Source organism: Salmo salar, chromosome 13 (assembly GCF_965601325.2).
Source record: "Salmo salar chromosome 13, fSalSal1, whole genome shotgun sequence".
Lineage (NCBI taxonomy): Eukaryota > Metazoa > Chordata > Actinopteri > Salmoniformes > Salmonidae > Salmo > Salmo salar.
Genome location: NC_138303.1, coordinates 16,196,546 through 16,222,834, shown reverse-complemented (window position 1 = coordinate 16,222,834; position 26,289 = coordinate 16,196,546). Strand labels below are relative to the sequence as shown.

Sequence of the window (26,289 nt, the reverse complement as noted above, 5' to 3'; positions counted from 1 at the left end):
CATCAGCATTTGTGGGTTCGATTACAGCCTCAAAATGGCCAGAAACAATGACCTTTCTTCTGAAACTCATCAGTATATTCTTGTTCTGAGAAATGAAGGCTATTCCATGCGAGAAATGACCAAGAAACTGAAGGTCTGGCCACAACGCTGTATACTACTCCTTTCACAGAACAGCGCAAACTGGCTCTAACCATAATAGAAAGAAGAGTGGGAGGCCCCGGTGCACAACTGAGCAAGAGGACAAGTACATTAGAGTGTCTAGTTTGAGGAACAGACACCTCACAAGTCCTCAACTGGCAGCTTCATTAAATAGTACCCGCAAAACACCAGTCTCAACATCAACAGTGAAGAGGCGACTCCGGGATGCTGGCCTTCTTGGCAGAGTTCCTCTGTCCAGTGTCAGTGTTCTTTTGCCCATCTTAATCTTTTATTTTTATTGGCCAGTCTGAGATATGGCTTTTTCTTTGCAACTCTTCCTAGAAGGCCAGCATCCAGGAGTCGCCTCTTCACTGTTGATGTTGAGACTGGTGTTTTGAGGGTACTATTGATCTAATGATCAATTAGCTTTTTAAAATAATAAACTTGGATTAGCTAACACAACGTGCCATTGGAATACAGGAGTGATGGTTGCTGATAATGGGCATCTGGTTCGCCTATGTAAATATTCCATTACAAATCAGCCGTTTCCAGCTACAATAGTCATTTACAACATTAACAATGTCTACACTGTATTTCTGATCAATTTTATGTTATTTTAATGAACAAAAAAAAGTGCTTTTCTTTCAAAAACAAGAAAGTTTCTAAGTGACCCCAAACTTTTGAACGGTAGTGTATAAATTGGCACCCTTTACAAAGTGTAATGGAGCAGAATGTTTTGTTTCTTATTTTCAAAACTGGTTAAATAGTTATTTTTACCCGGTAGGCACCTGCAACTTAGCACAGATGAGATCAATTACACCGTAAACAAGAATCACTTGCCTCCAACAACATTTATTTGAATTCTGAATAATTAAGATCAGGCAATTGTTTTTACTTTGAAGTGAAAAATGTATTTAAAAATAAAATCTTGGTCCTGTGCAGTCATAAATCAAACAAATAAATGTGTGAACCTCAAACGTTTTTTCAGTTTTAACTTATTTTAGAAGAAATTGCTAATAGTGCGAAGCATGAAGGTGTACGCATATTTCACCGCAATTGTATGTAGTAAACATGGACTCTGGAACTGAGACCTCTAGAAAAAGGCAGAGGAATGTCTAGTTAATGAATAGCTGGTTAGTGGTTAGTGTTTTTCAGGCTCAATACAAGATTCTGAGGATCTAAAAACCTGTCAGAAATTCAATTGATCCCTTGACCCTTGAAAAGGCTGATTGCTTAGCAATTTCTATGAATCACCAACCGTAACTTTTGTGAGACAATGCTTGAATTGCTCGACAACCTTGAAAATGTCAATGAAAAGCAGCACAAGTGCAGGAATTCCTTCTTCACCATAAGAACACCTTCCAAACAGAATCAAAATCCACAAAAAAATCTAAAATGTATGCCATAGAAATATAACACACTTGGCACACTTCCACACAACAATGATCTGATAGAGATATTGTAGCAAAAGCTCTTCAGAACTCTCCCTTACATGTGAGTGGACACTCCAGCATCAACCTTCCAGCAGCAACATTCCAGCAGCAACACTCCAGCAGCAACATTCCAGCAGCAACACTCCAGCATCAACACTCCAGCATCAACACTCCAGCATCAACACTCCAGCAGCAACACTCCAGCAGCAACATTCCAGCATCAACACTCCAGCATCAACATTCCAGCAACAACACTCCAGCATCAACACTCCAGCATCAACATTCCAACAACAACACTCCAGCATCAACATTCCAACAGCAATATTCCAGCATCAACACTCCAGCATCAACATCCAGCAGCAACATTCCAGCAACAACACTCCAGCATCAACATTCCAGCAGCAATATTCCAGCATCAACACTCCAGCATCAACATTCCAGCAGCAATACTCCAGCATCAACATTCCAGCAGCAACACTCCAGCATCAACATTCCAGCAGCAACACTCCAGCATCAACACTCCAGCATCAACATTCCAGCAACAACACTCCAGCATCAACATTCCAGCAGCAACACTCCAGCAGCAACACTCCAGCAGCAACACTCAAGCATCAACACTCCAGCATCAACATTCCAGCATCAACACTCCAGCAGCAACACTCCAGCATCAACACTCCAGCAGCTACACTCCAGCATCAACATTCCAGCAGCAACACTCCATCATCAACACTCCAGCATCAACACTCCAGCAGCAACATTCCAGCAGCAACATTCCAGCAGCAACACTCCTGCATCAAGACTCCTGCATCAACACTCCAGCAGCAACACTCCAGCATCAACATTCCAGCAGCAACACTCCAGCAGCAACACTCCAGTAGCAACACTCCAGCAGCAACATTCCAGCAGCAACACTCCAGCATCAACACTCCAGCATCAACACTCCAGCTGCAACACTCCTGTAGCAACACTCCAGCAGCAACATTCCAGCAGCAACACTCCAGCATCAACACTCCAGCAGCAATACTCCAGCAGCAACAACACATGGAGAACAATGGCCCCTGCTCTCCAGACCCAACATCACTCAGCCTTGTTCTGGACCGGGGGATTTATGGCAAACAGATTTCCCCACGATCAAACCTGCCGTGGGCTGGGACGGCTCGTAAATCTGGGCCCTGGCCTGCTTCACAGCCCATTCACCCAACACTGATTTATACTGCTGAATTAGCTTCCATTCCAATTTGAGGCTGACGCCACTCTGGACAGACGCAGGGAAAATAGAACAGGAGACATGGACTTGCCTAGTTAAATAAAGGTTACACACACGGGGGTGCAGACCATGTCATACAGGTAACACCTGACCTGTACAGCTTGTCTACTGCTGTACATCTACACTGTTAGGGGGGTAACCTATAGGATGGTCAGATCTTATTGACTGTCCTATATGGGTGGGAATTGGCAGGGACCTCACGATACGATATTATCATGATACTGAGGTATGAGATATGATATCTATGTAACATTCTTTTTTACTTTTTTTATTTTTTTTTACAATTCGTTACTTGGAGTCAAAGTATCAAGATAACATCGGCCAAAATAATATTGCGATATGTAAATGTGTAGATCACTACTGTGCTATGGATTCCCACTACAGTAAAATGTTGAATCTTAATAATATATTCAATAAATTCTTAGCTTATGGCAGTATTTATTATTGAGTCCCAGCTATTAAATATTTCCAGTATTATGAAAAGCCAACAACAAAACAAACCATTGCTTTAATATTAAAACAAATTATTAAAATGATTCAATATTAAAAACTGTCTTGGAAACTTGATTTGCATGAGTTCCCTTTGGAAGACGAGATAAGATGGCTAGCATTCAAAAAATAGAACAGTTTATGCACACACACACACACACACACACACACACACACACACACACACACACACACACACACACACACACACACACACACACACACACACACACACACACACACACACACACACACACACACACACACACAATAACATCAGCAGTGGCACCACACCAGCACAAGCAATAAAATACACCTGACAACCTGGGTCTCATACACAGCCTGTTGCTGAGTCAGATTATGTGATCCAGAAAGGCCTTTTCCTATTTCAGCAGTAATAGATGTCTCACTGCAGCCTCACCACAGTGGTGATGGGGAGGTGCATGATACCAACCAGCCACTGCTTTATTAACACCACTGTGCTATCTACCTTTCAATGCTTTTTGCAAACCGTTGATTACATTACAGTTGTTTCAGCTGAATGCATCTTGCTCGGTGTCACAATAGTGTGTAATAGAATGAACAGAATCCCAAACAAGGACACAGCTGTTCATTACCTGCACAAGAGTGCAGGTGTGAAATCAAATCAATTTGATGCAATCATCGTTCACTCATAATTATAACCTTATAATTATGATGTCCCTTTGTGTTTGCCTCAAAGTATCATCTCAGAAATCAATACTAATACATTCAAAGCAGCGCTCAGCTCCGTTTTCACCACTTAAAATTATTATTCTTTTCATATTCTCAGTTAGACCTAACGCTGGTTCCTCTCTCCTACATATGCCACTGTGAAAGCCATTGGTAGGGGACAGGAAATACTAGGGGCTCATGGGTAATTTCCGCATGGCTCCAGAAAGCGGCTTGTGTTCTCTGATCTCTTGCCAAAACAAACAAGCCATTCTGAGAGGAGATATGGTGTGATTATATAGCCTCCTCCTGCATTCTCTTGCTCCCTATTATGGCAGGTAGTCTAATACTCCACACTGGGCCATAACAAGCTATCCCTCAGAGCAGCATTTCACTGGACAACATTAAAAACATAACACCCACAGGATGAAACGTGTGCAATATCCACTTTCTGTTAAGTGTAACTGTAATCTATTTGGTTTCTATTGAGATTGAGTTTAACAACAAAGCAGCCAGTGGCTGGTGGGAATAAGCCCTTTTTAGATTGTGTGAATGTTTGACTTCCTTGTCAGGGCTTGGCCTCTGCAGTCTCCTGCTTCTTCTTTCACAATAATCCATGCACCACAAGCACATAATCCACTCACAAATTAAATAAACCCCAATCCCTCCAACTGTGTTAGTAAATAATGCAAATTACAGTTTTTAATACACCTAATGAATTCATGATGATGATCTGCATATCAGACAAGTGAATTTATGTGTGTGGGGGTGGGGAACAGCGTCTTAAAAACTTGAGATGGGAAAATGCGCCGTTGAGATGATCCTAAATATCTCTCTGTATTATCAATGCAAATCATTTAAACATATTAGGTACTGAATCATCTTGACAGATACTGTCATCAGTATGGCCTAAATGCTCCAAACATGGCTTGTAGACATAGCCTTGTGACCCAGTCATCTTAGCAACAAGCAAGAAGATGGGAGGTAGGGAATATATTGATACACGTCTCAACAGGGGACCTCATAAATAATCGGGATAGAAAACAAAACACGACACTACTCTCCAAGGAGAAGACATTCTAACTAAGCCCATGCTTTTCAGTGTGTATGTGAGCACAGTTGACTTTCTGCTCTGGGAATAGGATGGTAAGAACACAGAACTGGGGTGTAATTCATTTCTGTCCCAAGCATTATAATCATTGTGTCAAGTGAAAAGTAGCTATGTCAGTCTCTACATCCTGCCCAACATCTCAATGGAATTTCTCTCATCTGAAATGGTTAACTGGGACAGACCACCCATTTGACATATACAAGGACCAGGGACTGAGGCATTTATAAGAGAATGATTATTGATTCCAGTACTATAAAAATGTATTCTCATCCAATCTCAGGATTTTATTTCAAAGGCAGAGCAAGCAGACTAAATGACTTGATAATCAAAGATAGGCAATAGCACACACTCGTTTGAATCTAACAGAACACTAGAGGAGGGATGATATTTTGGAGTTGGCTGAGTAGGAAAGTGAGGGCAGCACCATTTGGTATAATGTTATTGTTGTAAACAGTGGGCACAGAGGGCAGGGTGAGAAATGGGCTGTTTTTCTTTTCAAAGAACATTGTGGGAGTAGACCATGATTCTCTCTGCTAGGGCGCCAAACTACATTCTCCTGTCCACAAAACCAATGGAGAGTGACTGAAATAGCATCAAATGTATCCCTCTCAAGGCATCGCCACATTCACTGGGGTTATTATTATGTCAGAATGTCTAACATTGTCAGAATGTCAGAATGTCCACAGTTATGAAAGGTTAAAATCATTATAGTCTTTAAATGAATCCTAGAAGTCATTGGTTAGTGCTTATAACTAAAGCCCTATTACTGTGTACTCTACTACAACTCTGTCTCCACGCCAGTCTGAGGTTCACAAACTGGATGGAAACCACAGATCCACATGAAAAATATCAAGTTTGGACACACCTACTCACTTAAGGGTTTTTATTTATTTATTTACTTTTTTCTACATTGTAGAATAATAGTGAAGACATCAAAACTATGAAATAACACATATGGAATCATGTAGTTGAGAGTATGCTAAGAGTGTGCAAAGCTGTCATCAAGGCAAAGGGTGGCTACTTTGAAGTATCCCAAATAAAAAATATATTTTGATTTGTTTTAACACTTTTTTGGTTACTACATGATTCCATATGTGTTATTTCATAGTTTTGATGTCTTCACTATTATTCTACAATGTAGAAAATAGTAAAAATAAAGAAAAACCCTTGAATGAGTAGGTGTGTCCAAACTTTTGACTGGTACTGTATATAAATCAAAAAGTCTATAATGGATAACATGTTGAACTACAATGAATTCAACAGAGTAATAAGAAGTTAACATTTCTATAGAGTTGATGTCATAAGATCCCCTGATGTTACTTTTATCAGAAATGAAGTGCAACTAGGTCAGTGGTATCCTAAAATAAATAAATGTGGATTTGAAACATAATTTTGAGAAAACAAACTTCCGTTGAATATAAAGTACCCAGCATTTCAACCCAGAATGACTAACTGCTGATGTTCTTCATCTATTTTAAATGACTGAGCTGCGATGATAACATTGTGTCAACTCCCAGCAGAGTAGCAACCGAAAATAAATCCATTCAGAATAAGATGGAGGCTGAGCATATTCTACCGCCAACTCAAGTCAGAAAGGCCATATCTACACAACAAAAAGTTCCAAAGCAGAGAAATATAATTTATTTTCATAAATCTTTTATAGAGTCAACTGAGAAAAGACCTCCATGGCTTCCACTAGAAATATCATGGAATATTCAATCCTGCTTTTGACCGAAAAAGCATTCTGTACTGTATCATGCAATGTTCTACAAATATTGAATCACAGCACAAAAGAGATCGGACAAAGCGGTTGGTGTTCGGTGAATTCCCATCTCTGCCTACAACACCAGGGTTTCCCCCAGGCCTTCACCTCGTATGGCTTCGTGTAGAGAATTGTTACACAGCTGCCAGGGAATAATTGATCGGCCCATTTGAACGGAAAGAATCAGAATGTCTCCCTTACCTTTTTGAGGCGTCCACTTCGGGTTCCCACAAACACTACTGAGTGATCTCCATAGGTGTAGGCTGTTACCGCTCCCATACCGTCCACGCCGTCGTCATAGAGAGGGGTCCCTTCTATCACCCGCAGACCCCCAAGAGGTTGGTTCAACACAAGCCCACAGAAGTCATCACCAATCTGCTTCGGCTGTAAAACAAAACAAGGGGATAATGTTCAGAATGTATCAAGGTTTTGGATCAAATGTAGCCTATTTAATCATTTAGGGCCTGGAATACACAAAACGCTAATAGAATTTGGGAGTTTCACTACACCTCTAACATACATAAAGAAACATGAACATATAATCAATAACTAAGATAAGAAATGTAATAAAAAGCACCGGTGAATTATTGGCATGTATAGAGATTTAAAAAAAAATCTGAATCAACTAAAAGCATGCCTGTGTCAGAGGAACAAACGATTATTGTTGTTGAGCCTTTATGAAGGATAACTATATCAAACAAGGCCTGTGGCAGAGTCTGGCACGCACACTCTCATTATGTGGGAAAGGGCTACTGCTGCGCATGAGAAGGGGCTAATGATGTCCATGAACCAGGCCATCATCAAGAGCAGATTTGCATCAGCTATTGGGGACCCTGTTGCTCCTAATAACAATAAGCCCTCGCTTCCTTAAAGGATCCAGGTCAGCTACTGATACTCTGTCACGATTCCCACCGACGGTGGCGCCCCCTCCTGCTCGGGTGGCGCTCGGCGGTCGTCGTCACCGTCCTATTAGCTGCCACCGATTCCCTTTTGCTTTTCCCTTTTTTTTTTATTTTAGACACCTGTGGTCAATTAGCCATTAGAGGGGCTATTTAGTATAGCTGGCCCGCTCCTTGTTGTGCGGGATTAATTGTTGTTATCGACTGTCTTGTTCGTGTCGGCTTGGCATTGTCGCACCTTGTATTTATTCCCCTGTGTTTGGGAACTTTGTTTTTTCCTTCCAAAGTGTTATTAAAAACACCACTCCCTGTGCTCGTTGCTTCCTGCGCCTCTTTCCTACAAACACGACTACCAACGCCGTTACAGAATCCCGCACCACAGTAAAGGCATGGAATCAGCGGGAGCAGCGGGCACTCCTCTGCCCTCGATGGAGGAACGCGTGCTCCACCACACGACGGTCCTACATCGCATCGGATCAGCAATGGACCAGATGATGGAGAGGATGGACCGATGGGAGAGAAGTGGTATCCTCTCTCCACCTCCACCTCCCCCGATACAGCCATCTTCGCCTCCCATGACGTCTGGCTCTGGCGCGCTTCGTTTGGCGCTCCCGAGGGAGTACGATGGGGCGGCAGCTGGGTGCCAGGGGTTTTTGCTCCAGTTTGAGCTGTACCTGGCCACCGTCAGACCTGCTCCCACGGGGGAGGAGAGCGTGAGTGCCCTCGTTTCCTGCCTGACGGGCCGAGCTCTGGAGTGGGCTAATGCGGTCTGGAACGGTCCAGATTCGGCGAGGGACCACTACCCAGAGTTCACCCGCCGCTTTCGGGCCGTGTTCGACCACCCTCCGGAAGGAAGAGCGGCGGGTGAACGGCTGTTCCACCTCAGACAGGAGACGAGGAGTGCTCAGGACTTCGCGCTGGAGTTCAGGACCTTGGCTGCTGGGGCGGGGTGGAACGACAGGGCCCTCATAGACCACTACCGCTGCAGTCTCCGGGCGGACGTCCACAGGGAGCAGGCCTGTCGGGACACAGCTCTGTCGCTGGACGAGCTGATAGACATGTCCATACGTCTGGACAATTTGCTGGCTGCCCGCGGGCGTTCGGAGAGGGTCCTGCCCGTTCCACCCCCGTGCACCCCCGCCCCTACCCCTATGGAGGTAGGGGGGTCCGTGCCAAGGGGCACCGGAGGAGGTGGCTCCTCCTGCACCAGCTGTGGTCGGAGAGGACACACGGCCGACCGGTGCTGGAGGAGCCAGTCTGGGAGTCGAGAGGGCAGACAGAACACTTCTCGGTCACCTCAGGTGAATCAGCACCAGATTCACCCAGAACCCCCTGTTGGTCACGTGTTTTTACCTGTTTTTTTAACTAAATTGTTTCCCTCTTCCCAGCATAGGGCGCTAGTCGATTCAGGCGCAGCTGGGAATTTTATGGACCGTGGACTTGCCATTAAGCTGGGCATTCCGCGGGTGCCGATAGATTCCCCTTTCCCCGTGCACCCCCTAGATAGCCGACCATTAGGGTCAGGGCTAGTCAGGGAGTCTACGGTGCCACTGGACATGGTAACGCAGGGAAATCATATGGAACGCATTCGTTTTTTCCTTATTGATTTGCCTGCGTTTCCGGTGGTGCTGGGGGTCCCCTGGCTGGCTGGTCACAATCCCCGTATTTCGTGGAAACAGGGGGTTCTCCAGGGGTGGTCAGAGGAGTGTCTAGGAGTTTCCATAGGTGCCACGTCGGTGGAGAGTCCAGACCAGGTGTCCACCGTGCGCATTCCCCCTGAATACGCCGATTTGGCGATCGCTTTTTGTAAAAAGAGGGCGACTAAATTCTCCAGGTTAACGCTGCGCTTCCCAGGAGTCACGTGTACCCCTTGTCACAGGAGGAGACGGCGGCTATGGAGACATATGTCACGGAATCCCTGGGACAGGGGTACATTCGGCCCTCCATCTCACCCACTTCCTCGAGTTTCTTTTTTGTGAAGAAAAAGGAGGGAGGTCTGCGTCCGTGCATTGATTACCGAGGTCTAAACGCTATCACGGTGGGGTTTAGTTACCCACTACCTCTCATCGCTACGGCGGTGGAATCATTTCACGGAGCACAGTTCTTCACAAAACTGGATCTCAGGAGCACGTATAATCTGGTGCGTATCAAGAAGGGAGACGAGTGGAAAACCGCATTTAGTACCACATCAGGCCATTATGAGTACCTCCTCATGCCGTATGAGTTGAAAAATGCTCCAGCCGTCTTTCAATCCTTTGTTGACGAAATTCTCAGGGACCTGCACGGGCAGGGCGTGATTGTCTATATCGATGACATTCTGATATATTCCGCCACCCACTCCGCGCATGTGTCCCTGGTGCGCAAGGTGCTTGGTAGACTGCTGGAGCATGACCTATACGTATGGGTGAGAAGTGTGAGTTTTCCAAACGAGCCGTCTCCTTTCTGGGTTATCACATTTCCACCACGGGGGTGGTGATGGAGTGTGACCGCGTTAAGGCCGTGCGTAATTGGCCGACTCCAACCACAGTGAAGGAGGTGCAGCGGTTCTTAGGCTTTGCTAATTACTACCGGAGGTTTATCCGGGGTTTTGGCCAGGTAGCGGCTCCCATTACCTCACTGCTGAAGGGGGGGCTGGTGCGTTTGCGATGGTCGACGGAGGCGGACGGAGCCTTCAGGAAGTTGAAGACGCTATTCACCGACGCACCGTGTTGGCGCACCCGGACCCGTCTTTAGCGTTCATAGTGGAGGTGGACGCATCCGAGGCTGGGGTGGGTGTCGTGCTATCACAGTGCTCGGGTACGCCATCGAAACTCCGCCCCTGCGCTTTCTTTTCGAAGAAGCTCAGTTAGGCGGAGCGTAACTACGATGTGGGGGACAGGGAGTTGCTAGCGGTGGTCAAAGCCCTGAGCGTGTGGCGGCACTGGCTTGAGGGGGCTAAGCACCCCTTTCTCATCTGGACCGACCACCGAAACCTGGAGTACATCCGGGCAGCGAGGAGACTGAATCCACGTCAGGCGAGGTGGGCCATGTTCTTCGCCCGGTTTAGGTTTACCATCTCCTATAGACCGGGTTCCCTGAATACTAAAGCCGACGTGCTGTCCCGTCTCTACGACACGGAGGACCGGCCCATCGATCCAACTCCCATCATTCCAGCGTCTAGGCTGGTGGCACCAGTGGTATGGGAGGTGGACGCGGACATCGAGCGGGCATTGGTGTTGGAACCTGCGCCTGCGCAGGTGCCCGTGGGGCGCATGTATGTGCCGCTCGGTGTTCGTGATCGTTTGATTCGGTGGGTGCACACGCTACCTACTGCGGGTCATCCTGGTGAGGCGAGGACAGTGCGGAGTCTAAGGGGGAAGTACTGGTGGCCCACCTTGGCTAAGGACGTGAGGTCCTATGTCTCTTCCTGTTCGGTGTGTGCCCAGAGTAAGGCTCCTAGGCATCTACCGAGAGGGAAGTTACAGCCCCTCCCCGTTCCACAACGACCATGGTCGCACCTGTCCATCGACTTCTTGACAGATCTTCCCCCCTCTCAGGGGAACACGGCGATTCTGGTGGTTGTGGATTGGTTCTCTAAGTCCTGCCGTCTCCTCCCATTGCCCGGTCTCCCTACGGCCCTGCAGACTGCGGAGGCCCTATTTACCCACGTCTTCCGGCACTACGGGGTGCCGGAGGACATTGTCTCTGATCGAGGTTCCCAGTTCACATCCAGGGTCTGGAGAGCGTTTATGGAGCGGCTGGGGGTCTCGGTCAGTTAGACCTCCGGTTATCACCCCGAGAGCAATGGGCAGGCGGAGAGGGTGAACCAGGAGGTGGGCAGGTTCTTGAGGTCGTATTGCCAGGACCGGCCAGGGGAGTGGGCGAGGTATATTCCCTGGGCTGAATTAGCCCAGAACTCACTTCACCACTCCTCTACTAACATATCACCCTTTCAGTGTGTGTTAGGTTACCAGCCGGTCCTGGCACCATGGCACCGGAGCCAGACCGAGGCTCCTGCGGTGGAGGACTGGGTCCAGCACTCCAAGGAGACCTGGAGAGCCGTCCAGGACTCACTAAAGGAGGCCAGTGCGCGGCAGAAGAGGAGTGCTGACCGCCACCGCAGTGAGGCGCCCGTGTTCGCATCGGGAGACAGGGTCTGGCTCTCGACCCGGAACCTGCCCCTCCACGTGCCCTGCCGGAAGCTGGGGCCGCAGTGTGTGGGGCCCTTCAAAGTCCTGAGGAGGATAAACGAGGTGTGTTATCGGTTGCAACTCCCTTCCTATTACCGTATTAACCCCTCGTTTCATGTGTCTCTCCTCAGGCCGGTGGTAGCTGGTCCCCTTCAAGAAGATGAGGTGCCGGAGGTCCCTCCGCCCCCTCTGGACATCGGGGGGTCCCCGGCGTACAGCATACGGGCCATTCTGGACTCGAGATGCCGGGCGAGGGGCCTGCAGTACCTCGTGGACTGGGAGGGGTACGGCCCGGAGGAGAGGTGCTGGGTGCCGGCGGAGGACGTCCTGGACCCATCTATGTTGAGGGATTTCCACCACCTCCGTCCGGATCGCCCTGCGCCTCGCCCTCCGGGTCGACCTCGAGGCCGGTGTCGGCGCGCTGCGGGAGCCGCGCGTCAGGAGGGGGGTACTGTCACGAATCCCACCGACGGTGGCGCCCCCTCCTGCTCGGGTGGCGCTCGGCGGTCGTCGTCACCGTCCTATTAGCTGCCACCGATTCCCTTTTGCTTTTCCCTTTTTTTTTTATTTTAGACACCTGTGGTCAATTAGCCATTAGAGGGGCTATTTAGGTTAGCTGGCCCGCTCCTTGTTGTGCGGGATTAATTGTTGTTATCGACTGTCTTGTTCGTGTCGGCTTGGCATTGTCGCACCTTGTATTTATTCCCCTGTGTTTGGGAACTTAGTTTTTTCCTTCCAAAGTGTTATTAAAAACACCACTCCCTGTGCTCGTTGCTTCCTGCGCCTCTTTCCTACAAACACGACTACCAACGCCGTTACATACTCGTAGTTCTCCTCTCCATCTGCCCAGCTCTGACCTAAAAACTAACACGGTGCCATCAGCCATTAGGGCACAAGGAGGGAGGAAAATGTAACTTTCTGCACAGGCCTTGACAGAACATCTTATAAGTACAGTTTTGGCAGCAGCTCTTCAACTGTTCTTGATTTAAATCCTTGAGAGAGGTGCCCTTATAAGATGCACCCGTTTAAATACCCTGCCTGCTGCACAGTATTAAGATGGATCACTACTTAACTGTATGTTTCATGAGTTGCCTCACAATACTACAGTACAGTGATATGACTGGAGTCGGCTTCATAGGAGATAACCCTCCATTGACATAAACTGCTCTGTCTTACGGTTTATCCCGGATAACGTTTACTGGAATATAAATTCTTCAATTTTATCAAACATCGTATAGATCAGCTGTGACTTTTCATGTTGTATAGTCACTCGAAATATGATTCTGGGTGTAAAAATACCAAAAGACTGGTCATAAAGCGTCATAAGGTGGAGACTGGCTAAGATATCCTATGTCTACAACGTGTTTGCAAGCCTGTTAAATGTTTCAATATATTCATGGAGAATTTGGGCTATTGAAGTTAATGAGGTATGGATGAAATATGAATGTAAACCCAGCAGAATATTGCCTGCTCTGGGGCTGGGGCCTGAGGCAGGATAGAAGTACTTGATTTGAGCGGAACTACTGAAATGAAATGGTGATGACTCACCGTGTTGATGCAGGGGAGCTCCTTGTTGAGCAGCCAGGGCAGGGACAGCTTGCCCTCCCCACGGTAACATGACTTGATCCTCTCTCTCATAGCCAGGTTGATCTGATGCAGGGTAAAGAGACACAGGACTGTTTCCCGAGGCGGGTTGGCCCGGTTCTTCTGGCCCTGGGAGAACACCACAAACAGCACATCCTCGTCCTCAGACAGCCCCAAGGCCTGGGCCAGCATCCGACCTGGACGGTGCTTGTAGGCGGACTGGACCAGCCGGTACTCCACCCCATCCTTGGTGCAGCCCAGGGGGAACTCCACGTAAGAATAGAACTCGGTGTCGTTGGAACACATCCGCACTATCTTGGAGGTGAAGAACTTTTCACCGGTGGCATCCATCTGGGTGAGCTGTGTGTCCAGCTGCAATGTCAGGAAATAGATGTAGGTACGGCTGGAGAATCCGTACACGTAGTAGATGTCAAATGCCGGGTAGAGGGACAGGGTGTCGGAGGGTATCTTGATTTGTGAGGACACAAACTCATCCTGGTAGACCAGACTGAACATGTTAACACTCTCTTCATCAGTGACCAGTTTACGGCTGGACAGGGTAGGGAAATACTCTGACTTGCCATCGATGGCTGCCCCAATGAACAGCCGGCTGCCCCCCTTCTTCTCATTCTTCCACTTCCCTTCTGTACTGTCAACCACCACTCCTGCCATGCCGTCAGCCTCCCTGGCTCCAGAGAGGTAGTGCTCCTTGCGATGATGGGGCTCTCCCAGCTTGAAGAGGTCCTCCAGTCGCAGGAACTGACACACGCCCTGCCAGATGCTTCCACATGCTACCAGGCGGTTGCCAGCGTAATCAACCAGCAGCAACTTGTTGACGTTGTCAGAGGACTCCAGTTTGTGTGCACAGGCTCGGACGCTGGGAGGGGGGTAACACTTGGCGTTGTCATCCACGGGGCCAGTCATGTGTGAACGCAGCTCTGTTAGGTTGGCAGACAGCTTGAAGACGCGGTTCACTGCTCCCACATAGACCTCTCCCGTCCGGCTGTGCACTGTGAGATGAGTCAGGCTGGTGTCTGTCACCCTGTAGGTGCCTGTCTCAGGGGGGAGCTTGGTCGGGGCCGTGGGGAATGTATTGTTAGTCCCAGAGTATAGAAAAAGGACAAATACCACCAGCCATTTGGGTGTCATGATGGAGATCTTTTGGTGGTGGGGAATAGAGCTCGTCACGTGAGCTTATTGCAGTCCTCTGTCTGTCTCAGTTCAGTGGTTCATGTCTGAAATGAAAAAGATATGTTGGTTAGGATGGATTGCAGTATTGAATACATGAGTAAGTAGTGTCCCCTCAAAGTAGATGGAGAAAAATCTCATTTAATTTTCATCACTTTTCAGTGTCCCCCCCCTCCCTCCCCCACCACCAACTCCTGACTGTAGTCGATTTTGAGATATTAATGACTAAATGTGCAAGTCAGCCACTGACACAGCTGTGTGTGTGAGGGAGGTTTGGGGGAGTGTATTGATTGTAGGGCTGGTGCCAGGGCTTGTCTGTCCCACTACCTTCACTCAATGGATTGCTAATAAACCTTTATAGCCATCACTAACACTAATCCCGAGCACATTTGTTAATTAGGAAGTATTGCTACTAGGAAAAGAGAACATGACAACAACAGAAGATATACAAACAAACAGGGGAAAATTAGGATGCGCTGCGGTATATTAGTAACAGACCACAGGATAATGCTATAGTGGTCAGTGGATCAGACATCGCTCCACTGCTCATGCCCCCCCCCCCCACTGGTCAGCTTCTGGAATGAAAGATGCCCTTATGACACCTCAACAGCTTGGGCTAGGACTGGGCTAGGAAAAGACCCTTATGGCACCTCAACAGCCTGGGATAGGACTGGGATAGGAAAAGACCCTTATGACACCTCAACAGCCTGGGCTAGGGCTGGGATAGGAAAATACCCTTATGACACCTCAACAGCCTGGGCTAGGACTGGGATAGGAAAAGACCCTTATGACACCTCAACAGCCTGGGCTAGGGCTGGGATAGGAAAATACCCTTATGGCACATCAACAGCCTGGGCTAGGGCTGGGATAGGAAAAGACGCTTATGACACCTCAACAGCCTGGGCTAGGACTGGGATAGGAAAAGACCCTTATGACACCTCAACAGCCTGGGCTAGGGCTGGGATAGGAAGTAGGAACACAGGAAGAATGGGCCTTTAATCATCTGACACATTTCAGCAGTTTGGGGTTTCAGGTATTAGCAGCACACAGACAGACAGACAGACAGACAGACAGACAGACAGACAGACAGACAGACAGACAGACAGACAGACAGACAGACAGACAGACAGACAGACAGACAGACAGAGACAGACAGACAGACAGAGACAGACAAACAGAGACAGTCAGACAGAGACAGACAGAGACAAACAGAGACAGACAGAGACAGACAAACAGAGACAGACAAACAGACAGTCAGACAGAGACAGACAGACAGAGACAGACAGACAGACAGAGACAGTCAGACAAACAGAGACAGACAGAGACAGTCAGACAGAGACAGTCAGACAGAGACAGACAAACAGAGACAGACAGACAGACAGACAGACAGACAGACAGACAGAGACAGACAGACAGACAGACAGACAGACAGACAGACAGACAGACAGACAGACAGACAGACAGACAGACAGAGACAGTCAGACAGAGACAGACAAACAGAGAGTCAGACAAAGACAGTCAGACAGAGACAGTCAGACAGAGACAGACAAACAGAGACAGACAGACAGAGACAGTCAGACAGAGACAGACAGACAGACAGACAGAGACAGTCAGACAGAGACAGTCAGACAGAGACAGACAAACAGAGACAGACAGACAGAGACAGTCAGACAGAGACAGACAGACAGAGACAGACAGACAGACAGACAGAGACAGTCAGACAGAGACAGTCAGACAGAGACAGACAAACAGAGACAGACAGAGACAGTCAGACAGAGACAGACAAACAGAGACAGACAGACAGAGACAGTCAGACAGAGACAGTTAGACAGAGACAGACAGAGACAGACATAGACAGTCAGACAGAGACAGAGACAGACAGACAGACAGAGACAGACAGAGACAGTCAGACAGAGACAGTTAGACAGAGACAGACAGAGACAGACAGACAGAGACAGTCAGACAGAGACAGACAGAGACAGACAGAGACAGTCAGACAGAGACAGGCAGAGACAGTCAGACAGAGACAGTCAGACAGAGACAGACAAACAGAGACAGTCAGACAGAGACAGTCAGACAGAGACAGACAAACAGAGACATACAGACAGAGACAGTCAGACAGAGACAGTTAGACAGAGACAGTCAGACAGAGACAGTCAGACAGAGACAGTCAGACAGAGACAGTCAGAGACAGACAGAGACAGACAGACAGAGACAGTCAGACAGAGACAGTTAGACAGAGACAGACAACACCTCTAGCTCTTACTAAGCACTACTTGTTCTCTGCGTGAGGGATGCTTGATATTCTGCCCGTCAACTCATTTAGTGTGTCCACAGTGTTTGGTGAGTTTCAGTAATAACAAAAGTATCTTTGTCAGGTTGTCTCTGACCTCACTGATTATGAGTCTTCACGTAGTAGTCACAGAGAGGGCAGGAAAACACGGAAGTCATCACAAATCCAATCATCCATCTCATTGTTTATTTTGTTTTATTATATAGTTTAGTTATACTGGCAGTACTCTCCTTTAATGCATTTTTATGCCACATTCAATAACAGTTGGGAATATCAAATCCTTTGTTTCGCAAATGCATGCATGCCAAAATAGCACTTTTATCAAAACTGATTACCCTTATTGTGAAAATGACTCAGTTGCGCTCACAAGTCTAAATGGATAAACTTGGACAAGAATGACAGTGATAGTCTGGTGTGAAAAGAGAGATTTCCCCATGCTTTTCTTTCTTTCATCCACTCATGACAATGAAATATGCTTCATGAATACCTCAAATTGATAGAATCATTACGGCTGCAAAGATCAGCGCAACACGTTCTCATTAGCAGCCGCTGTTTGATAAATCTGTTTTAAATTTCATAACAAATGGTACAAGGTTTCAATGCATGCAAAATATCTATCGGCTGTGAAAATGCTCAGGGATTGATAGGGAAAATAAACCGAGTAACAGCAATTCTGAAGCCAGCGTATGCACCCTTCCCTTACACGTCTGTGACTCCAAAAAGCCCTCATATTGGTCTGAAATAGAATAGGCGAGGCCACTTGCCCCCTTTAAATTCAGCGCAAACCCCCCAGTCATTGCCCATTGCAATACAATGCTGTATTGTAGTACATTTCCTGACTTGTGAATACTATTGAGCAGCAGTCACAATGATTTCATTACCACAGAGAGGAGCACTGACTGGTGCCTGTAAAAGCTGAATTCCTTAGCAAAACATCTTGACCTGGAGTTTCGGAATTGTAAAGCAGAGATGGTGCTGCAGCTGAATTAAAAAGCAGAGACTCTAATGATTGACTTAAATAACAACTGTAACTAACATTTCAAACCTCAGCGGGAAATAAGACCTGCCTGCCTGAACACTGAGAATAATTACAGGTTTTACAGGCTCAAGTTATTTCAATAATCTTTACAGTAGAGAGAGAGAGGGAGTGTGTGTGTGTGTGTGTGTGTGTGTGTGTGTGTGTGTGTGTGTGTGCGTGCGTGCGTGCGTGCATGTCCATGTACGCGTATATGGTGCAACCCCTAACCACCCGAGAGCAAGCTCATTTGACAGCGATAAGGTTTAGTTGAAGTCTTACTAGTGTGGAGCATAGCCCAGGGTGATGCGATATGTAATAAGTCATAGCTTCACTAGGCTATTACTCAATACCTACCAATGGCTTTGTTTTGGTTGTGACATCTAAACCATTACGGGACAGATCACACGCCCAATATTAATCGGCAATCTTCTGATTACTTAATAAAAATTAACAAGCGCATTCAGGTTATGCAATTTCAAGCCTCAGCCCAACTCTTCACTTTCTCCATTACACCATTATGTACATTATTACACCATTATGTACATTATTACACCATTATGTACATTAACAACCAGCTGCTAGTGTAGTTGGATCAAATGAAAGATGGAGGGGATGAATCAGAATAATTAAAAAAAAAAAAGTTTTTATTTATTTAACCTTTATTTAACTAGGCAAGTCAGTTAAGAACAAATTATTTTTTACAATGACGGCTTACCCCGGCCAAACCCTAGCCTAACCCGGACGGCGCTGGGCCGCCCTATGGGACTCCCGATCGCGGCCGGTTGTGATACAGCCCAGGATCGAACCTGTCTGTAGTGACGCCTTAGACCACTGCGCCACTCGGTCCCCCAAATACTGACTAGTTGCTGCTGAATGTCATCAGACACAATCTCCTTTAAAGGAGGAGATGAGAGGGGGCCATGTTTTTAGATAAACCGTTAGGAATGGAAAGAGTCTGTCGAGTGTCTGTGAAACGTGAACACAAAGAAGCAATCAGGGCAATCACCATTTCACCTAATCAAGGACTCTGAAAACACCACTCTCGTCACCAGTACTTCTCTAATGAGGGTCAACAGCACTTGATTAAAAAAAAGAATTGCTCTGTTTATTGAAGATGCTGTCCACTCATGGGTACAGATGACCAAAATCAAGAATATTTGACAGTTTCATTTCAAAGGCACTCACCCCTACTCAACTGTCATTAGTTCACATAATGCTATGTTGCCTCTTAATGCATACAGTAAACTGCTGCAGATGGGGCATGAACACCAACATGTTTCCTTTCATAATTAAGTTATATTTTACCATAAAAATGTAAATGTTTTGGGACGAATAGAGCTTGCATCTATTTTAAGAATAAGTACATTAGCACTTACAGTATGTGGTGAATTGATAAAACATCCACCCAAAGTAAATACTAGATCTGTGTCTGTACCTAGCCTTGGCATACATTCCACATGAATACATCTAAATTCGACTTTTCTGGGTTTTGGCTTCCGTGAAGCTCTGGAACGGTGTTATTTCAATGGTGCTAAGTTCATCACAGAGGAGGAAAGAGGAACTCAAAGTGTCATGTGATTGTTTCCTCTGCCTGTTATTTTAGTCCGGTTTATCATTCTGTATGATTCCAGGGTCAGCAGTTCCCTGTGTTCTCCCACTGTGTTCTCCCACTGTGTTCTCCCACTGTGTTCTCCCACTGTGTTCTCCCACTCTGTTCTCCCACTGTGTTCTCCCACTGTGTTCTCCCACTGTTACACCAGACATCCTGGCTTCCTGGCTGAGACACTGGCCCAATGTTGTCCATAATTAATAAATAGTAATATATGCCATTTAGCAGACACTTTTATCCAAAAGAGTATGGGTGTTCCCGGGAATCCAACCAACTATCCTGGCGTTGCAAACCGATCTCCAAAGACCACTCACATAACTTAACTAGCTTATTACACAGCTTATTAAACAGTACCACAAATTGAGCTGAGGAACAACATGGGTAATGAATGGATATTCCATTGCAGAGCCACAGATAGTGGTATGGAAAACCAGAGTGTGTTCCCATTGGGATTTTCCCTTTGGTATTTGGTCAGACAATTAATGAATGGGTACCATTCTTTTATCCATTAGAATTGTCAAGATAAAGCTTACTGTGAGCATGAGCCTCAACACATGGTGTTCACATTATAATAAAACATGTTTTAACCTTTATTTAACAATCAAGGTTAAATTGTGAGTGTGGCTATAACACATTTGGTCGCTCAATGTGTTTCTACTCTACATGTAACCTATCATATGTAACCTCGTCTGGAGGGCGTATCCATTAAAAACCTCCCCCATTACCTTCGGGAAGAGGGGGACAGAAATCACCTGCCGGGGGAAAAAAGACAGAAAGATGTCATTAAAGATAAAAGCTAAGTGTGTTACCTCCATGGCAGAGCGGCAGCAGACAATGGAGAGGATGACATTAAACTGAGACAGAAGCTATTGCTCAGTGATTACCGATGTCTATGACTGTCCCTGACCAACTAAGCCTGGACACTTACTCAGCCAATGATATCATGAAACTCTAATGCCCCTTTGTAAGCTTACACAATGACAAATACAGGGTGGAATCTTGCTTCTGTGATTTCAAGATCCCATGCCTGACCTGGCTGGCCATATCTGCTCTCTGATATAGCTGAGACAATAGGTTTTGAGGTATGCAATCTAGTGTATTAGGGGTTCCATAGCCTTTTTTTCACCCCCAATTTTCCCATTCATGAATGTTGTAGCTGCAGCTACAGCTGTTAGTGCTTTAACCTGTGGGAATAGGCTAACTCCCTCATTCATATGGGAGAGGGTTAAGTGAGGGTGAAAGGTGGTCCCTACATTAGTTTATTTCGCTAATAATCTCAAACTATCGTGATTAGTCTGGAAACGGGCATTATGCTGCCATGATAACGAAAAAGACAACCAGACGTCAGACAAGAGACAGATGTTTTGTGTTGACCCTGTGTTAAATGCAATCTCCCTTTAACCTATTATTTAAACATCATTGTTGCCAACTTTGGCTATACTCTTCATTGTTGTGAAGATACTCACTGTATCACCTGCAGTTTCCCCCCTTATGAAACCATCAGTACTCCACAGGGATGAAGGAGGCTACGTGATTTGAAATTGTATTATGAAGAAATCCGTTGTCTTAATTACTGAGAAGGACATCACCAGAAATGGGTATACTATTACATGATAATTATTCACAAAATGGAACATGTTTCTAATTCATAGTTCTCTGATAAAAACGTGAGGTCACGTGATACTATTTCACCGGAGCTGTTACAGATGTGTCAGACGGTAGCGTGAAATGTGAAAACAACCCGGAGCCGAATACACCCCTGTTCGTGAAGCAGCCAGAGTAATCCAATTGGTAACGTTAGGTCCTGCTTGAAAGATTATTTTAGTCAATTTGATAACATTCGTCTGCCAAGATAAACGTTAACGTTGGCAATCAACCTACATGATAGTCTACTGTCTGTGTTTCGGTTTAATAAACTCTAGGAAAATATCCATGATGTTATCAGATAGATGCACATGGAGGAATATAATTAACGTTTCGTTTGGTAAATTAAAAAGAAAAAGAACTAGGTTTGAGGACCAGGGCGTTCACATGTTAAATGAAATGATCACAAGGCAAATGGGATCTGTTTTTCCATCAGATAACTAATGTTTTTAACGCCCCTTTGGCTTTGTTCTGAAAGGAGCGGCGGCGGCTCCGTGGATCACACTATGCTGCTTACACATCCAGCCAAAGACCTCACGCATCCTTTCTAAAGGCATCATACAACGAAAGCATGCAGTCCTACTGACTATTGGTTATGAATGTGTTATCGCCACTTTCAGTATACAAACTGCATGATGTTTTAAAAGTCTTATAAAGCCAAGTCATGGTTTAAAAAACATGCTTCGGATTCAAACACTAGCCACTATGTTTCAGCAGCATCGTAAAATGAGATCAGTAACGAAACACAGGCTCGTGGACCTACCTGTATTTAAAGTGCAACAGTTACATCCACAACCACGTGCAGTTATTTTCCCCGAGGTTATCATATAGGCCTATAATTATTAGTTAATTAGTTATAATTCTGCGCAAAATCCTCGAAGTAAACCAACAGAGCACTCACCGTTTGAATCGCATGGTACTCTCTACACATTAGGAACGGTCTTATTTTCTCCTGGATGAGCAAGGCTGGGTAGCGATCCCTTTATGGAACGTACCACTTTCAACAAGGGGGTTCAAACTCATTATTGCTCACTAAACCATAGAATAAGATCAAATATAATTGCTACATTAAGTTACTAATGAATTATTACATGGATTTAATTGCAATACAGTTTTGTCTTCACTTTCGGTGTCTTTGAATTATGATTATATATGATCACATTTGGCATGTGCTTAAATCTACCCTAATAGCAGTTGGAACAGGCTCGCCCATAATCGAGTATTTTTCTACCAAACCCAGATGTTAGTGAGAAGGCTGGATTTCCAAGGCGGATAGAGATGTTTGATACAAAATAAGGAAGAGGAAAATGTGAAAGGTAAATATGTTGCAGAATTTTTTTTTTTAATCGAAACTCCTTCACGTGGACATAATCGTTACTTTGTTATTAAAACATGCAATAAAACAGTTATAAACGTTTATAAACCGCACACCTTCCCGTTCCAAGAGATCTGAATTAACGTTATAGATCTGCTACTATTCGCAGTAAAAGAAAAGAATTGGTAATATGGTTGACATATTTATTTTCATGAAGAACAGAGAGTTCCTTGAAGTCATAACCTGAGAAGTTATAGATGTTCTTAAGACAAAAATAAGTAGGTTACAATTTCATAAACCTAATGTTTATTCCTCAATATAAAAACACAATATTAAAGGATATGTAGTTTGATATTGTAAAAACAGACATTTCAAAGACAAGAGACAGGATCGCTTGGGGACAATATCAAAACAGTGTCTTAGGTCACTGTAAGCAAGTTGTTCACTATATTGTAAACATGCAGAAATACAGTACATGGAGAAAACTGAAATATAAAATTACTTTAGACTAGCGTTTGCTCTGAACAGTGTAAATATATAAGACATTCAATATTAACTTATTCTAAAGCTGCAATATGCACCTTATTGGGAGTCATAATCTACCAACAATGTCTGTCATTCACCAGGGATGTGGTTTCATGCCATCCACCAGCAATCAGCAAAGCAATACACTTATTCAAATCATGTGTCAAGTAATAGCCAGTTTAGGAGGAATGACACTTGCAATCCCCCAGTGCAGTAAAGACAATTCAGCTAAAGCAGAATACAAATCACCACAAACTATAGTGCTCTTTGTTGTGGTATAAATTAATAGTGTTGAAAGCATTTGTATTTATCAACATATATGGGCCTTCATGGGGCCTTGGAAGTGAAACCATACAAAACAAACATTTGCATCCTACGGCAGTATGGTATTCTAGTCTGAAGAGGTTGAATCACAGTCATTGGGTTGAACGGAGTGAAATTAGATCAGTCCAGACACGGAAACCGGAGAGTTCCTAAAATAACCCTTGGTTGGGTGGGTTAGGAATCACCAAGTAGCCTAGCTCGCTGTGGTAGCCTCCATGTCCCTGTCCCTGTAATCCAGTTGGAGTTTGAGCTTGGCAGGTTTGACCACTTGTACTCCCTCCCTCTGTAATTGTGACTGTCTCTAATTGAAGCCACTTGAGGAAGACAGAACTTCCTTCTAAGATCCTCGACCACACTGTGCTTTCAGAGGATGGGCCCCTGCCGAAGGCTGGGAGATGTGAGCAGAGGAAATACAGGACCATGAACCCCCTGGTGTAGATGAAACGTCCATATGGTTTCCTTTGAACAACACAACCCTCATCACAGGTACCCCAACATCTTTACTGGAGCCACCCTCCAATCATATTTGCTGTCGGGTGTTCTTCCAAGATGGGTCGGAACTACTAGAATTATGGTTGCAAAATGTTTGTAACTTTTATTAAATCACCAGAGAATTTATTGTATGCTTCAGAAATGTTGCAATCCTAATTGTTGTGGTTCCAAAGATCTAAGCAATTAAAAAATGAATATCCTTATATCAGTCTACAAAGCGGCCAGCACTATCATCATGGGACAATGATAACATGCCAATCACAAAAATGAAAACCAGAATGATATTGGGAGGCATTTTCCATATAGGGCTACGGTACAAGGTCTTTATAGTGCCGGATATGGTCTCAGTCCAGTTCTGTAATATTAATTTACCATTTGATGGAATGAAATAGCCTCTAGGTGGAGTCTGTCATTTGTGATGATGTCAGGTTCTCCCTGGAAGTATCCTTATTAATTAGATTGCATACTGTACATTATTAGACTCAGGCAATTTCACGAGCATACAGTTCAGAAGCTGTAGCCCCCTATGGGTCCTGCCTTCTCATGGGGTTGGAGTGGAGCCAGGGTGTATTAGAGACAGACATGTCGTGAGTGTTACACACAGATACACTAAATGACCAAAGTCTGTGGACAACAGTGTTCTCCTGGCATCCGTTAAAGCCAGATTCGTCCGTCAGACTGCAAAGATCGTGAAGTGTGATTCATCATGCCAGAGAACGCGTTTCAACTGGTACAGAGTTCAATGGTGGTGAGCTTTACACCACTCCAGCCGACGCTTGGCATTGTGCATGGTGATCTTAGGCTTGTCTGCAGCTGCTCGGCCATGGAAACCCATTTCATGAAGCACCCGACAAACAGTTATTGTGCTGACGTTGCTTCCAGAGGCAGTTTGGAACTTGGTAGTGAGTGTTGCAACTGCTATGCGCTTCAGCACTCGGTGGTCCCGCTCTGTGAGCTTGCGTGGCCTACCACTTTGTGGCTGAGCTGTTGTTGCTCCTACTTCACAATAACAGCACTTAAAGTTGACCGGGGCAGTTCTAGCAGGGCAGAAATTTTACGAACTGACTTGTTGGAAAGGTAGCATCCTATGACGGTGTCACGTTGAAAGTCACTGAGCTCTTCAGTAAGGCCATCCTACTGCCAATGTTTGTCTATGGAGATTGCATGGGTGTGTGCTCAATTTAATACACCTGTCAGCAACGGGTGTGGCTGGAATCCACTAATTTGAAGGGGTGTCCACATACTTTTGTAAATATAGTTTATATTGTTATGATTGCTGCATTTAAACTTCATTAACCTCAATATCAATAAATAATTTAAGCGGCCATTAATATTTTCAATTCAGCCTTTGATATTAGAAATTATGACGGCAATTTCAGAGGTTGGAAACATTATGGCCAATGTTAAACATTAGCCTGTGTTGTAGTCAGTCAGTCAGTCAGCCTGAGAGGCTGCCTCTGTTTGAGTGATGTGGTTGAAACTGCACTCTGCCCCATAGAAGCCACCACTGCCCCCCAGTGGCTATAGGAGTGCAAAAATCAAACAAATTAGTTCATATATACACTACCAGTCAAAAGTTTGGACACACCTACTCATTCACGGGGTTTTCTTAATTTTTTACTATTTTCTACATTGTATAATAATAGTGAAGACATCAAAACTATGAAATAACACATATGGAATCATGTAGTAACCAAAAAAGTGTTAAACAAATAAAAATATATTTTCAATTTTTAGATTCTTCCAAGTAGCCACCCTTTGCCTTGATGACAGCTTTGCACACTCAGTCATAGCAGATAGTCAAATGTCTCCAGGGTAAGACAACATTCTTCTTGTGCTGACAGAATGTGTTTGGATTATTTAATCAATAAAAAAATGGTCACTGAGTGAAACAGACATCCTCAGCTCTTCTCTGTCTTTGCCAAAACCTTCAGCTGTACTAGAATATCATTTTAAAGCATTATGCTGGTACAGAAGCCAACCTACATACCCAGCCATCACCTGTGTCTCAAAACGTCTTGAGACATGTCTTAAAGGCCCTGTGTTTTATATTTCCACACTATGATGTTGGAATAATACTGTGGAATTGTGAAAATTAGTGTCAGAGCTGTTAGTGTAAGAGCTGTTAGTGTAAGAGCTGTTAGTGTAAGAGCTGTTAGTGTAAGAGCTGTTAGTGTAAGAGCTGTTAGTGTAAGAGCTGTTAGTGTAAGAGCTGTTAGTGTAAGAGCTGTTTGAAAAGACTGCCTGAAATTTTTGCCTGGAGTTTTTGCCTGCCTGACGTCACCAGGCAGTAAATGAGTTAATAGACAAATAAGAAAGAGAGTTCCAAACTGCTCTGC

At 45.2% G+C, this 26,289-nt stretch overlaps 1 protein-coding gene across 3 annotated transcripts in view; it reads right to left on the bottom strand.

The window, feature by feature from the left end:
* Nucleotides 1-22,268, bottom strand: part of LOC106566493 (plexin A3-like) — a 161,411-nt gene extending 139,143 nt beyond the window's left edge. For 2 of the 3 annotated variants that reach the window (XM_014134572.3, XM_014134574.3), the window contains exons 1-3: nucleotides 22,058-22,230; nucleotides 13,507-14,777; nucleotides 7,092-7,274 (exon numbers count right to left, since the gene is read on the bottom strand). In XM_014134572.3, the coding sequence (XP_013990047.2) occupies nucleotides 7,092-7,274; nucleotides 13,507-14,691 (1,368 nt within the window). In that variant the 5' untranslated portion in view covers nucleotides 14,692-14,777; nucleotides 22,058-22,230. Of the gene's footprint in view, nucleotides 1-7,091; nucleotides 7,275-13,506; nucleotides 14,778-22,057 lie in introns of all 3 variants that reach the window. The other variant, XM_014134573.3, reaches the window with a different exon arrangement.
* Nucleotides 22,269-26,289: the final 4,021 nt, after the last annotated feature.